General features: G+C 38.7%; 1 protein-coding gene across 4 annotated transcripts in view; it reads right to left on the bottom strand.

The window, feature by feature from the left end:
* Positions 1-14640, bottom strand: part of LOC141515287 (putative tetratricopeptide repeat protein 41) — an 83095-nt gene that overhangs the window by 23078 nt on the left and 45377 nt on the right. For all 4 annotated transcript variants that reach the window (XM_074226729.1, XM_074226726.1, XM_074226728.1 and 1 more), the window contains exons 7-11: positions 14076-14236; positions 11363-11807; positions 9291-9530; positions 5669-5867; positions 2566-2744 (exon numbers count right to left, since the gene is read on the bottom strand). In XM_074226729.1, coding sequence (XP_074082830.1) covers positions 2566-2744; positions 5669-5867; positions 9291-9530; positions 11363-11807; positions 14076-14236 — 1224 coding nt within the window. The remainder of the gene's footprint in view (positions 1-2565; positions 2745-5668; positions 5868-9290; positions 9531-11362; positions 11808-14075; positions 14237-14640) is intronic.

A 14640-nucleotide genomic window follows, 5' to 3' on the forward strand; every position in this document is an offset into this window, starting at 1 on the left:
ATCTCCTCCAAGTATCTCAGTTTAAGCCCACTGGGATCTCTTTGTCTACCTTTAAAGGGCAGCAGACACCAAAAAGGCCTTTTGGTCAGTGTGAACCCATATTTAAACAGCCTTGTCCATGAGAAAAGATACAGGGTCTTTTTAACTGTAAAAAAATAGGAGGACAATCTCAACAATTTCAGCCGAGTTCTAAATAACATTTGAATCTCCACATCAGAGGAAGTTGTCTCTATATTAGAAATAAGACAAGCAGACGGTCAGTAACTCATAAACAGGGCCTTAGGGAAAGGGAAAGGGAAAGTCTGGTAAACTGCACTGAATTCTCCCCAGTTCATGGACTTATCATTAAGATTCACTATGGGGGTTGCTAGGTGGCGCAGTGGGTAGAGCACCAGCCCTGGAGTCAGGAGTCCCTGGGTTCAAATTCGGTCTCAGACACTTAATAATTGCCTAGGTGTGTGGCCTTGGGCAAGTCACTTAACCCTATTGCCTTGCAAAAAGAAAAAAAAAGATTCACTATGGAAGTACTAGATTTATGCAAAAGAAACATGGGGGGGGGGTTCCCTCCTAAGGATTAAACTTGAAATACACTGGCTAGCTTCCAGTTTTTAGATAACTCTTCCTCGATCAAGCTGAGGAGACGGCCTCTTTAGTGGCCCAGGCCTGCCATCTTGTGGGGGAAGTAGTAACTGCTGAGAGGCTCTTCAGGGTTAGTTCGACAATGAACTCTAATGGTGCAGTGTTTTGTCATTGAATTAAGCCAATATAAAATCAGCTGAATCCTAAAGCTGTAATTCAATGGATTTCATTTGAATTTTGGGTTCCATGGATGCTGATGAAGATGTTCTGCTTGAGTTCAAAGTTCAGAAGAGTGAAAATTGTTTAACACTGAAGACCAAGTTAAAGGTGAAGATTATGATGCCAAGTCTATGCCCCTCTCACCATCCTCCTAGTTCAGGCTCTGGATGCCTTTTGCCTTGACTGCTATAATGATTTCCTAAGTCTCTCTGCCTTTAGTCTCTCCTCTGCCCAATCTGGCCTTCCCACAGCTGCCACCACCATTTTCATAAGACACGTGACTGTCACTCTTGATCCGTTTCCTCTCCTTCTACCCCAGTGGTGGCCATCATGACCTTAGCATGATAACCTGGATGTAGGAGTTCTACAAGTCTTATCCTACACCAAGATCTAGGGACCGGTGGGAGCAGAGCAGCATGAGGGAACATGGGCTGGTCACCCGCTAGGGAGACAGATCTATGAACATGGTTAGGATGCATAGTAGTGCAGGGTCCTGGGTTCAAGTGGAAGCTGTTAATAGCAATGGACATTTGTTAATGAGTCCAGGTCTGGCAGAGCTTTACCAGTATTACCTAGGACTCATTAAACAATGTCACCCCTTGCTGTTTATAGCCTCCACCTGAGAACCCAGAACCCTGGATTTCCATGCATCCTAATCATGTTCATAGACCTGCCATCCTAGAGGGTGACCAGTCCATCCTCTTGTGCCACACCCCTCCCTCAGGCTCCTGTCTCCCTATGTCACTTCTATCCTTGGAGAGTGTCCACTTGGCGCAGATGTTCACCCTTTTGGATCTGAGGATACTGAAGGCATTGTACATCACCTCAGCTTGACACCTCCGCACCCCAGAAGCAGCAATGTTTGCATCATCATGATCTTTCTACCTTACCTATTCCCTACCTATCCCCATCACAAACCCCATCCTCACTCCATCATCACCAATCATCAGATACTCATCATTTTTTACACTCTTCATCTTCTTCACTGCAAGCCAGCATCACCTACTGTGCCCTTCAACCACATCAACAGGGTCTTAACATCCCTCCCCAAGAAATAAAACTTGTAAAACCTTAATTAAAAAAAGAAAAGTAAGTGGCTCAGGTACATAACAAGAAAGCAAAACAGGGATGACAGTCAACCTTCCAAGAAAAGACCTAAAGAAAGATCTCTGGGTAGATCCTCCACAAGATGACATGGATGAGAATCATAGGAGATGAATGTGAGAAAGCAGCCTATCCAAGGGATCATGGCGCCATCAAAGTAGCCAAGTTTCTGTTTGGTGGGATAGTGTGCATGAATAAGTAGAAGAAATTCAAGGTAATAGGATGAGGCTACTTAATAAGCCAACTGTCAGTCATATCTGGTTTCCCCCTTCCTACTCACAACAATTTAAAGATACTTATAGACCTAGAAAGCAATTGTCATATGGGATTTCAGGTATTGCAGTGAATAGAGCATCAGAGTTGAAGTCGAGGAAGATCTGCATTCCAATCCTGTTTGGACACCATGTGGCCCATATGCATCTAGGTCAAAGAACAAAAAGGCTATTGACTGCTAAAATTTTCTTATTTGTACATTTCTTTTTTCTTTTTTTGCAAGGCAATGGGGTTAAGTGGCTTGCCCAAGGCCACAGGGCTAGGTAATTATTAAGTAACTGAGATCGGATTTGAACCCAGGTACTTCTGACTCCAGGGCCAGTGCTCTATTCACTGTACCACCTAGCCGCCCCTTATTTGTACATTTCTAAGCCATCAGTCACACCATACCTGTCCACATTTGCCTTTCTTTTATTCTGTACGTCTTGTAGGTTATCATCTTTTTCACCATACTTAGGAAGGCCCCTGTTGTATCGCACCCAGCTTCCGCAAGCACATTCCAATAATGAATAAGATGGAGCTTTATCCAGAAGGTTGGCCTTGTGGTTTGGGATATTATGGCCAGAGTTCTGTTAAAACAGTATATTAAGAAAATAGTACATAATCTGGCACTTGAAAGAAGCTGTTCTTGAGATACTTACAAATTAAGTCATTACTAAAATTAAGTTTTTCTGAATCAATAGGATTTAGGTAGCAAGTTGAATATGATGCCCATCAAAACCTTTTTTTTTAACCCTAAGATGGAAAAATACAACCATTGTCACTGATCTAAACACAGAGAGGACTGTCCCTTGGACAACAGCTATAAATCCAATGTGTTTTTTAAAATATCACAGTTACAGACTGAAGGGCAGATTTGTTTCACAATGTCTCCCCCTCTGACTGGATGTTCCTTGAGGGTAAGGACTATTTGTACCCTTCTTTGCATCGCCAGTGCTTAGCATATAGGAGGTCCTTAATAAACACTTGTTGATTGGACTAAGATCTACAACAAATTCCTTGTTTTGTTTCAATATGTATCTTTCTCCAAAAATTATAGTTTATTTAAATAAACAAATCTACTTGAATTACAAGTATTAATTTGAGTATTAACAAAAAAGAATTAGTGTTCCCTGAGCAGCTCTCTAAATTGCAGAGAAGGTGGTGACCTGCATTGGTGGAAGGACTTTCCTTGCTTGGGAGTTCTCTCTACCAAAGAATCACAGGGTTAGTCTTGTCTTTCTTCTTTAATTTCATAAGTTTTACTTTTAACCCAAAGGAAATAACCAAAGCTATTTTTTAAATATTAGCACCTCTACATAATGAACATCAGACCTTAAATAGGAGTATGAGCAGAATCAATGACTTTCTTATATTCCAAGTCATGCTCCTAGTCCTCAGTCCAAAGGAGTGAATATAGACTCCTATCACCAAGGATTGTCTTTGAGTACTCAGACTTCCTCTTCTCAGTCTTTTATCTCTTCAACTTGACTTTGTGGTTTAGTCAATTAGTCATAGTCAACTCTTCATGACCCCATGGGGGTTAACAGATCGTGTGTGTGTTGTACTGTTGAGAACTGTCTTGTGTCAACCATAGGCAATTCTGAGAGAAATGTTTGGGAGATCCACTTCAAAAAGTCCCTGCTGATGGTCTGATGACTGGGTTCCCTCCTTCCCCCTGCTTCACCGCAAGATTCCAAGCAAATATGAAGTGTACTGATTGCCCCTTAAGACTTCATAACCCTTTCCTGGTGGCACAATACTCAGATACTGATGGCAAAAATTTGAATGAAGTAAGAATACAGGAGAAGGGAAAGAAGGGGAAGGAGAAAACTCACTTTTTAGTATGGCTTTCAATGAGAAAAGCCCCATCATCAACCATTACCACTTATTAAAACTGACTACAATTCAACTACAAAATGAAAAGAATATTATTTTGAAGATACTTGCTGACTTACAGGGTCAATTGAAGAGAAAAGAAATGCCTTGAATCCAAATTTTCTTGAATGCCTTTTTTTAAAGAGAGCTTTGTACCAACTAAATTAGCCCTCCAAAGTCCTCCTAACATTTAAAAACACAATCAAAATTATTTATATTATATTACTTAATGCTTGTTAGAGCTACTATATTGGTTTTGGGTCAAGTTTCTAATATAGCAGAGTTGTATTTTTCTGATATTGTTGTCTTAGTGATAAAGATAGAAACTGAACCTAATGATTTCAGTTTCAATTGTCACAGGGAACTCCATCTTACCAATGCAGTTCAGAACCTTCTCTTAGAGAATTGCCTATGGCTATGAAAGGATTAAGTGATTTGCCCAGGATCATCCAGCACATATATGTCAAAGGCAGTACTTGAACTTAGGTCTTACTGCCTCCAGGACTGGCCCCTAGGCAGTACAATAGATAGAGCATTGGACTTGGAGTTAGGAAAGAGCTGCATGAACCTGGGCAGGTCATACTTTATTTTTTAGGTTTTTGCAAGGCAAATGGGGTTAAGTGGCTTGCCCAAGGCCACACAGCTAGGTAATTATTAAGTGTCTGAGACTGGATTTGAACCCAGGTACTCCTGACTCCAGGGCCGGTGCTTTATCCACTGCGTCATCTAGCCGCCCTGGCAGGTCATATTTTAACCTTCAAGCTCAGCTTTCTTATCTATAAAATGAGAATAATATATTATTTCCCAGGATTGTTGTGAAGATAAAATGAGAGAATATTTATAAAGTGTTTTTCAAATCATAAAGTGCTATAATAAATGCTGATATTATAGAGAAGTTTGTAATTATTCAATCTTTGCTTTTATGACATATTATTGATCAAAAGTATGATTCATACTTAATGCTAAAACCTTGGAAGAAAACACAGTCTCTCTAATTCTATTATTTTTCCTATGGGAAAATGTCCTATCTAGTAATTTGCATTATAAGACGACTTACTAGCACGTACTTCAGTGAAAGGCCTTTATAAAAAGCAACTAATGCTTCGCTTTGCTGATGTAATGAACCATTTTCTAGAAATTAGATAAGAGTATTCCTTCTTATCCCTCAAATGAATGTTGGTTTCTCTTTATGAAACTCTTAAAAGTTAAGTTCCAAAAGAAAAAGAAAACAAAACTGAAAAAATTGCTTGAATTAACTCTTACTAAAATTGGAAGGGGAAAAAATTCCTAGGTAGTTGGAAAGTCCAGTTGCTAAAATATAAGATTCCTGATTTATATAATTACACCAAAGTATTACTGAATTAGCCTCATTTGCCAAATATAAACACTGTCTAAAGGACAAACACCTTCCTTCTCCAAGGGATGTGCTTTGGTTCTGTCCCCTTTCCTTCTTGTTCTTGCAGATGGTAGGGAATGGGATTAGATATTGTGCCAAAGGATACAAGCCAACAAAAAGCATCCCATCCCTGCTTTCAAAGCCAGTGTGTCTGGCATCTCCACCTTTCAACCTTAGAACAAAACAAACCCCTTTGAATCCTTCCACAAAATATAATCATATGAAAATGGTGACACTTACTTAGGATTTGCAAGAAAATGACATAGTTCCTCCCAGTTGCCACTCATTTTCAGATGCCAAGGCAACTCTGCATAAGCTCTCCAAAAACTGCTTCGTCTCTGGAAGAACTGAGTCAGGATGCGATGTAAATTCGTTTTCTTACAATTCATGGGGTTCTGAAAGGAATATGGACTGCTTTCTCGGACAGGCGTGATTACACCTAGTTCAAAACCAGTCACAGGTTAACCACCTTCCTGTTCTTCTCAATTACATCCAACCTACTAAAACCTGTCTTATGAAATACAGAACCAGCAAATCTATTTTATGACTGGAGAGGTCAGGAAGGCCAGGATATATGGAAACCAGACCAAAAAGTTCATATAAATCAGTCTGGATCAGTGAAGAATTCCCATTAATTATTAACTGGGTAGAATAGAAATTTTCCAACTACAATTATTTTTCTTCTATGTCAAGAGTTCATAATCTGGGGGAGCTAGGTGGCACAGTGGATAGAGCACTGGCCCTGGGATCAAGAGGAATTTGAATGGAGTTCAAAAATCTGACCTCAGACACTAAATAATTACCTAGCTGGGTGACCTTGGGCAAGTCACAACCCCATTGCCTTAAATAAATAATTTTTTTTTAGGTTTTTGCAAGGCAAATGGGGTTAAGTGGCTTGCCCAAGGCCACACAGCTAGATAATTATTAAGTGTCTGAGACCGGATTTGAACCCAGGTACTCCTGACTCCAGGGCCGGTGCTTTATCCACTGCACCACCTAGCCACCCCAGATAAAAAATTTTTTAAAAAAGTTCATAATCTCGGTTCTTTAAACATTTCTTTGAACATTATCTTTTCAATTACATGCAAAGATAGTTTTCAACATGTATCTTTTTGTAAGTTTTTTGAGTCCCACATTTTTCTACCTCCCTCCTTTCCCTTGGTTATTTTTTTATTTGATATATTTAAAAATATAATCCTGAGAAGGGGACAATAGGCTTCACCAGCCAGAATTGATTCTCTCTCTCTCTCTCTTTTTTTTTAAGTACATCTAGCAATCACATGTATAAAATCAAGTCTCTGTTGGAAGCACACAGCCCCTGGTTACCATTAAAATCTGCCACTTAAGAAGTAGCAATCTTATATTTTTTTATGTTACTAAGTTAGGGCAAGATAAAGGCTAAAAAGACAAAGTTACAGTATTTACATGGAGCATTCCCTAGGAATGGCACTGGTGGATCATAATTGTCAGAAAGCATCACAGAAAAACAATGGAGATATTTCATGGGGATCTATAGAAATCTAAAACATGAACATCCCATTTGGGGGCTTTGAGCAGCAAACACTTACAGATGACATCACATTAGAAACTAGGCCTCTAAAAAGGAGAGCTTGTTCCAGCAGTTGTTCAGATCTACTATTAAAATATTAACGAGAGCTCATACCTGTTTGAGGGAATTAGGGTCCCTCAAGTAGGATGAAAGACCATTTAATTAAGACCCCCCTCCACCCCAGTCCCTCACTCACCATGTGCACACAAAGGTTATTTTGGAGGATAAAAGGATTGGATAGAATAAGGAAGAGGACTGAAAATTTTGGTTTGGCTACCAGAATGTCAGCTTAAGCCAGGGAATGGCATGAAGGGCAGGAGCACGTTCATGTTTGCCAATAACATACAACCCACAGGGCAGGAATGAATCAGGACTACACTCTTTTTGCTTTCTAATGGCCAGGCTTAGAAGCCCTTAAGAAGAAAGACAGTGAGGTCCCAACTTTCTAGATCCTTCTTTCCCATGATGCATTCAGTTCCTATTCTTTCAGCTTCTGGGTCCATCTGGTCAAGGCTGAGGGCTCCTCCTGCTCTCAAGATGATGCTAATTAGGGCTGAGAGAAAGGTAATTCCTGCCATGCCTAGAAAAAGGCAACCTGACCAGAATCCCAACAGCCATATGGAGGTTAGTACAAGTGGTCACCACCCCAGGGTTCCCATGACACAGTGGCAGCATGGAAAGAATCCTGGACAGTGAGTCCAAAGCCCTGGCTGGTCCTCACTCTGATACTATTTAGCTAGGTGACCTTGGACAAGTCACTGGAATTCTCTGGGTCTCATTTCTTCCTTTCTAAAGGCATACTGAACTAGACAACTTCCAAGGTTTCTTCAGATTTGAGGGCTCTATAATTTTGGTTTAATATATGGTTAATCTTTGGCTGAATCTTGACTTGCCCAAGGTCACATATCTAGGCAATTATTAAGTGTCTAAGGTTGAATTTGAATTCAGGTCATCTTGACTACAGGGCTGATGCTCTGTCCACTGCACCACCTAGTTGCCCCCCTACAACCTTTCTTTACAACTTAAGATAGTGACCATCATGAAACACATTTCTTCCCTCAAAGGAGGAGAATTTAAGCTGCTTTCTTAATAAGTTTCTGCCATCCATACCCTCAGCCATTCCTCCAAAACACACACACACACACACACACACACACACACACACACACACCACACTCACCACACATACATACCCCATATACATATACTCCACACCCATCATATACATATACAAACACACACAAGACACATACACACACCACACACACAATGCACACATACCTCACACAAACCACACACAACACACACATACCCCACACACATACATTCCACACCCTTCAAACACATACACACACCACATCCCACACACACTTATACACATACATATACACACACCACATACCACACATACACACACATACACACACACACACACACACACACACACACGCCAGGTAGCAAACAACAAAGGAGATAATTTTTACTTTCACCCACAGGAATAGAGGGGAAAAGAAGGTGTGGGCATTCCTGGGATCACCCTACAATTCAGAAGCAGGAAGATTACTTCAGACTGTGGAGTCTCAGTTCTAGATTGCACCTTGGATTAGAAACTGAGGATCTTAAGTTAGAGAATTGTCCATTTCAAAGGAGAGGGACGTAAGTGAAGAGGCTAAACAAAGACTGATTTGACCAAAATTATGGGCATGTTCTTTCGTCAAAACATACTCCCTAAAACCCTAACTTTTTTTCAAAAAAGAACACAATATATTTAATACAAAAAAAAAATGTGGAACAAAAATAGAGCTATTTTCTTATTGTCATATTTAATTTAATATTCATTTTAAAAAACAGAAATTCATTGTTTTAAATGCAATTCTTTTTTGTCTTTTGCATAACAAAGTGTTGATGTTTGTTGATAATTGCTAAGTATATAAGAAAAAACAAGGTTTCATTGGCTACAACTTAGAAGCCCTTTAAATCCTTAGGCCAAAACTGAACAGTCTATATAAGAAATAAAGGCTATTTTAACTTGTTTTTCTCCCTTCCAGACTTGCACTATTTTTTATTTCAGCCAAACTCTTAACTGCCCTAATCAAGGCTGTATCATAAAAAAAAAGAAAATGATTATATGGTTGCTAGGGAATTAAGTGCCCCCTGAGCTGTTATTTCTATGAATGACCTCAATAAAAGCCTCTACTGTCCACTGAGCCACCATTGATGCCAGAAGGGAAAACCATTTCAATTGATCATCATCACTTGCAATGTTTGGTTCTTCTAGAGAAACTACAACTAAAAACTTTAGTCATTCCTTACCTAGCAGTTTGTGTTCCACGGCTTGTCGCAGAGACTGATGACAGAAATGCAATCGACCATTTGGTTTCTCTTGGATCCACTGCTTTGTAGCCAAGCGAAAGGCTGCCCAATGGGCAGTGGTGACCTTGTAACGATTTTTATACCCCAGAACATCCAAAAGCTGGAGTATCTCATGGTCAGTCAATCCGCAATTAGAGACACTTAATAAACATAAGGTGTCTACCACCCAGCCATATAGTCCTGGAGTAAGAGAACAACAAGATGTTCAGAAATATGTTATGTAACCATTTAAAAAAAATGCATCCAAAATCTGCTTAGAAATTAGTGGCACTTGCCAATAAGGATGCTGGTGCATACTTTTTAAACAAAAAAGTGATTTAACATCTTTATATAAAGTTTCCCAAACCCAGTTTTATATTTATGTGAATGAATGATCTGGAGGGTAGGCCTGCTGCCACCCAAATAGTCCAGAAACAGAAATCAGAGGCTATCGTACCAGGTCTTATTTCTCTCTTCACCCATATCCTTGCACTCTGCACCAATTTGTTTTCATCTTCTCTTCTCTGTTAGACTATCTAGTCCTTGAGATTAAAGGCTATTTTTGGCCTCCAAGTGCTCAGCACCCATTGTATTGACTGAATGACCCCACCTCATTGGCTTTGTGATCAACCAAACCTAAGAGTTTACTAAGGCTGTGAAGAGAAATGAGGACACAATGGCCATGTCCAGAGAGCTCCCCAGCCCTCCCCCCTTATAATCAGGGATCGTTCCCCCTTCATTGTACTAATAACCCTAGCATGATGGTGATGGCCCATAGGAGCATTTGATCAATTCTTGATTCTTGAGGGATGGGAGAAAGGTGCTCCTTTATCATCCCCATCCTCAAAACCTTCTGACTTGGTTTGCATGAGGTGGTGTCCAGTCACACAAACCATCTGCCTATGTGTCTGTGGGGACACCAGATCCAACCCCACCCCTCTACACCAGAAGGTCCTCAAGAATCTGAATGGACAGAACAATGATTGGCTTGGATATACAGCTGAGATTCCTATGAGTCAATGGTCAGCCCTTGATATCTTCCCAAATGATGGCTGCCACACTCCCTCCCTCCCTCTCTTGGCCCCAGCATGGGCTTACCTAACAGTCTCAGGCCCACTGCCTCCCTGGGCCCTCCTCCCCAACTCTGAATGAAGCTGTTCCCTAAAGGGCAAGCCTGGCTTCTCTCTCTCCGGACAGGCTAGTTCACTCCTATAGCCTCAGTTTGTTAGAACTTCTGCACAGATGACTCCCCCAAAGCTGATCTCCCAAACTCCAAACCAGAGACAGAGAAGAATGGAGTACAGGGGGCAGCTAGGTGGCAAAATGAATGGAGCACTGGCCTTGGAGTCAGAGGTACCTGAGTTCAGATACGGCCTCAGACACTTGGTAATTGCCTAGCTGTGTGGCCTTGGGCGGGCCACTTAGCCCCATTGCCTTGCAAAACTAAAAAAAAAAATATCCAGGGCACCAGTGTCACTGGATCAAAAGAATGGAGTACAAACATTGCCTTAGACACTCATTAGCCAAGTTAGGTTCAAGTTGGACTTGGGTTCAGATTCTCCTTTAGATGACTTCTATCTGAGTTATCTTGACAAGTCACATGTCCAAGTTGGAATAAATGATCCTCCCTGCGTCCCTCCATTTCCTCCCACCTCCAAGTATAGCCATTCTCTTCTTGACCCTTCTAGAACATGTAACTCTGTGCTCCCACCTGTCTTATGTGCTTATCTGGTTTGGATATTTTACATGCCATGCTTGCCTTGGTTTTTGTAGGGTATGTTTCCCTAACCCAATGACCTCTATGAGGGGAGGGACTATGGGACTTATTTAAACAATGTATGGCAAGCCTCCAAATACAATACATTGCTTACAGAAGCATTTAATAAATGTGTCTGCTAAAGTGAATGGAACAGCTTCATTCCCTTCTATGAGTACTGCTGGTCTGAGACTCTGGAGTATCTCCACTCTATCTTTGTTCATACCACTGCTTTGGGATCCAAAAGAAACAATCACTGGTTAGAAAGTGCACTTACGGCCTTTAGTGTCCAGTTGAGTTGTTATTATCTTTTTGGGTTTGATAATCCAACTGTAGTCCTCAACCCATCGTTTGAGAATTAATTCCCACAGGTCCTGAAGGGAAAGTACTTCTAGATATTCCTGAATACATTCTGGTGCGTTTCGGTAGAGTAAACATTCTTGAAACTCATTGGCCAAGATTGCAATTTTCAAAGGACTTAGGGATGTTTTTTTTCTTGAGTTACGTTTCTCTCGATGAAATAAAATGTTTTTGCAAGGTACTGTGAGATACCGTTCAAAAATTTTGATAATCGTGTTTTCATCAGAGGCAATGGTGAGCTCCACTGTTTTTACATCTGATCGGGCAGACAGTGATTTGTAAGAGAGACTTGAGGATACTGTACTCATGATTAACTTACAATTAGGGGAAATGGAGGGGGGCAGCCAGGAAAAGTCCTTCGCCTAATAGAAAAAAGTCAAAGAAATGTTTACATTTTTTAGGATTATTTTCAAAATAATTCTGCCAATGGTTTACAAAGTTAGAATAACTTGATACAGTCTCATAACAAGCAAAGATGGCAAGAAATATGATTCACAGTATTATTCTATACGATGTCACTCATTTTTCTAGCATATTAAGAATTTAAGAAAACAATGAATACAACCACATTAAGATAAAGGCAAATACAAATGAAAGAAAGCTGGCCTAAAATTACTGCAATCACCCAACCTGGCTGCTGAGTACAACACATATCTATCTGTTCTCAGCAGAGATATGGGTGACTATGGTTATGGAATAGCCATCAGAATGGAAGATATGTTCACAGGTTTTGCTTATATATTCTTTGTTCCAAGGGAAGGTCCTGAGGGGAAAAAAAGAAAAAGGAACTTCGGAAAATGAAATGTAGCATCAAAAGCCAAAAGTATCAAATAACATTTTTTTCCTTAAAATTTTTTTTTCTGGCAAATACAGACACCAAAAAGTGTTTTTTAAAGAACAATTAACATCCATTTAGGAATTCCTAAACCAAGTTCAATGGGGTATTAACTATTTCATTGAACTACAGTTTGTTTTTCTCTCTTCACCTTTTCATCTTTGTTGCAACATTTGGAACTGAAGGGAATGGAAAAACAAAAACCACCAACTAGAATCTTAAAGAACAATTGGTATCAACTGGGGGATGAATGAACTGATACATTAATGTAATCAGATATTATTGTACCAAAGAAATCATAAATGTGAATGCGGCACAGTAGAGAGAGATCACTGGACTAGAGTTAGAAGACCTCCAAATTCTTCCTACTTGTATGACTCTGGGAAAGTCAACTTTACTGTTTTCTGCCTTGGTTTCTGAAACATGATGATAAATGATGATGATAATAACACCTACCTCCTAGAGTGAGAAAAAACATCTTTTACAGAAAGTGCTTTACAGACTTTAACAAAACATCAAAATTGTCCTTATTTTATTATTGTATAATTTATAATGATGTAAAGTAAACAAACAGGAAAACAATATATACAATGATCACATCAATATAAATTGAAAGCACAGTAGTAAAAAAAGAATAAATTGAATTTTATTTAATTAAAATGATCAAGCTTAATTTAAAGAAGAGATAAAAAAAAATACCTCCTTCCCTTCTTTATAGAAGCAGGGGGAGGGGAGGAAAGGGAGGAGATATGCAGGTTTTGGGAAACACTAGATATCATGTCAGACCTTAACACAGTAGTTACTTTTGCTAAATAAAGTGCTTTTTTCCACCTCTTTCAAAAATGATATGTCATCAAGAAAGGCTCCTTGGGTAAGGGAGTAATCTATCTAAAAATTAAGGTATATTAAAAAAACAAAGAATATTCATAAAAATTGTTTAAGAGAACAATTACCTTAATAAAAGAATACCCTTTTGGAGGATGTCTGTAGCTAGCTAAATTTAACAAGTATGTATGTACCAGGTATTATTAGTGGCTTTCTCAAGCTACAAATTATTCAACATTGCCATTCCAAACCACAGGAAGAAAAAAAGTCTTTATGATAAAATGAAATAATTTACACAAAATACTTTGCAAAATTTAAGTGTTATACTAATGGGAGCTTTCATTATTACTATTTTATTAGAGAGTTATTTTTTTAATAGGCATGTAGAGCAAACTTTTTTCAGAAGCAATGTTTAGCAGCACTTAAATACCTCATGGTAAAAGTATATTTATTCTTCTGCTTAAAAATTCCTTCTGGATATAAGGAGAGGAAAAATAAAGATAAAATAAGTTGCACTTGACCCATCATTTATATATTGTATATAAATATATATATACTATAAAACACATTTTATTTGGCCTATTTAAATTATGAGCCCTTGTTTATGTGTTTATGCATGTGCATATCTACATATATGAGTGTAGATAGATAGATTGATAGAGTAAATGGAATGGAAAATTGCAAATCCTAGTACTATTTTTAGCCATGATATTACATCCTTCAATAACTGTCAACAGTATCATATTTGAATATGAAGGATGAAATTTGAAATATAGTTCAAATCCGGTCTCAGACACTTAATAATTACCTAGCTGTGTGGCCTTGGGCAAGCCACTTAACCCCGTTTGCCTTGCTAAAAAAAAAGAAATTTGAAATATAGAGTAAAAAGCTGGTGAGTAATATTATTTTTAATTCATCAATTATCAAATAATAAAATACAGAGAAATATAATTTTGAAAAAAAATTGTACCTTCTGTCCTGAAATTCCATAAATACCAATGAGTTCTTCAATTCCATCTAGTACTAATATACATGGCTTTAAACTGATGGAAGCCAGGAATATTTCTACAAGAAGTGAAAAAACCCATACTTTGGAATCTTCATTAATGAGATCTGTTTCAATCTGGGTACCTACAGGCACAAAAAATTAGGTAAAAAATCTGTTCCTTTTCATAAGAATATTTTAAAAGCATGTCAAAACAAACATACATACAGACCATATATATATATATATGTATATATAGTTAAAATATGACTTATGACCAAGAATAAGCCAAGCTGCTGAAAATCAGCAATTTCCCATCTCAAATGTGTCCATCTCTATCAATGGAGATTCACCACCAGATGTCTGCAAGGCAAGGTGGAAAAACTTAGATGGAAGAGACTACAGAATGCAAAGACCTACTTTTCTTTTATTCAAAATAACTCACATTTACATGGTCCTTAAGTTTTAAAAACAAGTTTCTCACAATACCCCTTTGAAGTAGGCAATGAAAATAATATTAATCTTTATTTTAGAAAAGGGAAAACTGAGT

The sequence above is a fragment of the Macrotis lagotis genome, chromosome 2, assembly GCF_037893015.1.
Source record: "Macrotis lagotis isolate mMagLag1 chromosome 2, bilby.v1.9.chrom.fasta, whole genome shotgun sequence".
Lineage (NCBI taxonomy): Eukaryota > Metazoa > Chordata > Mammalia > Peramelemorphia > Peramelidae > Macrotis > Macrotis lagotis.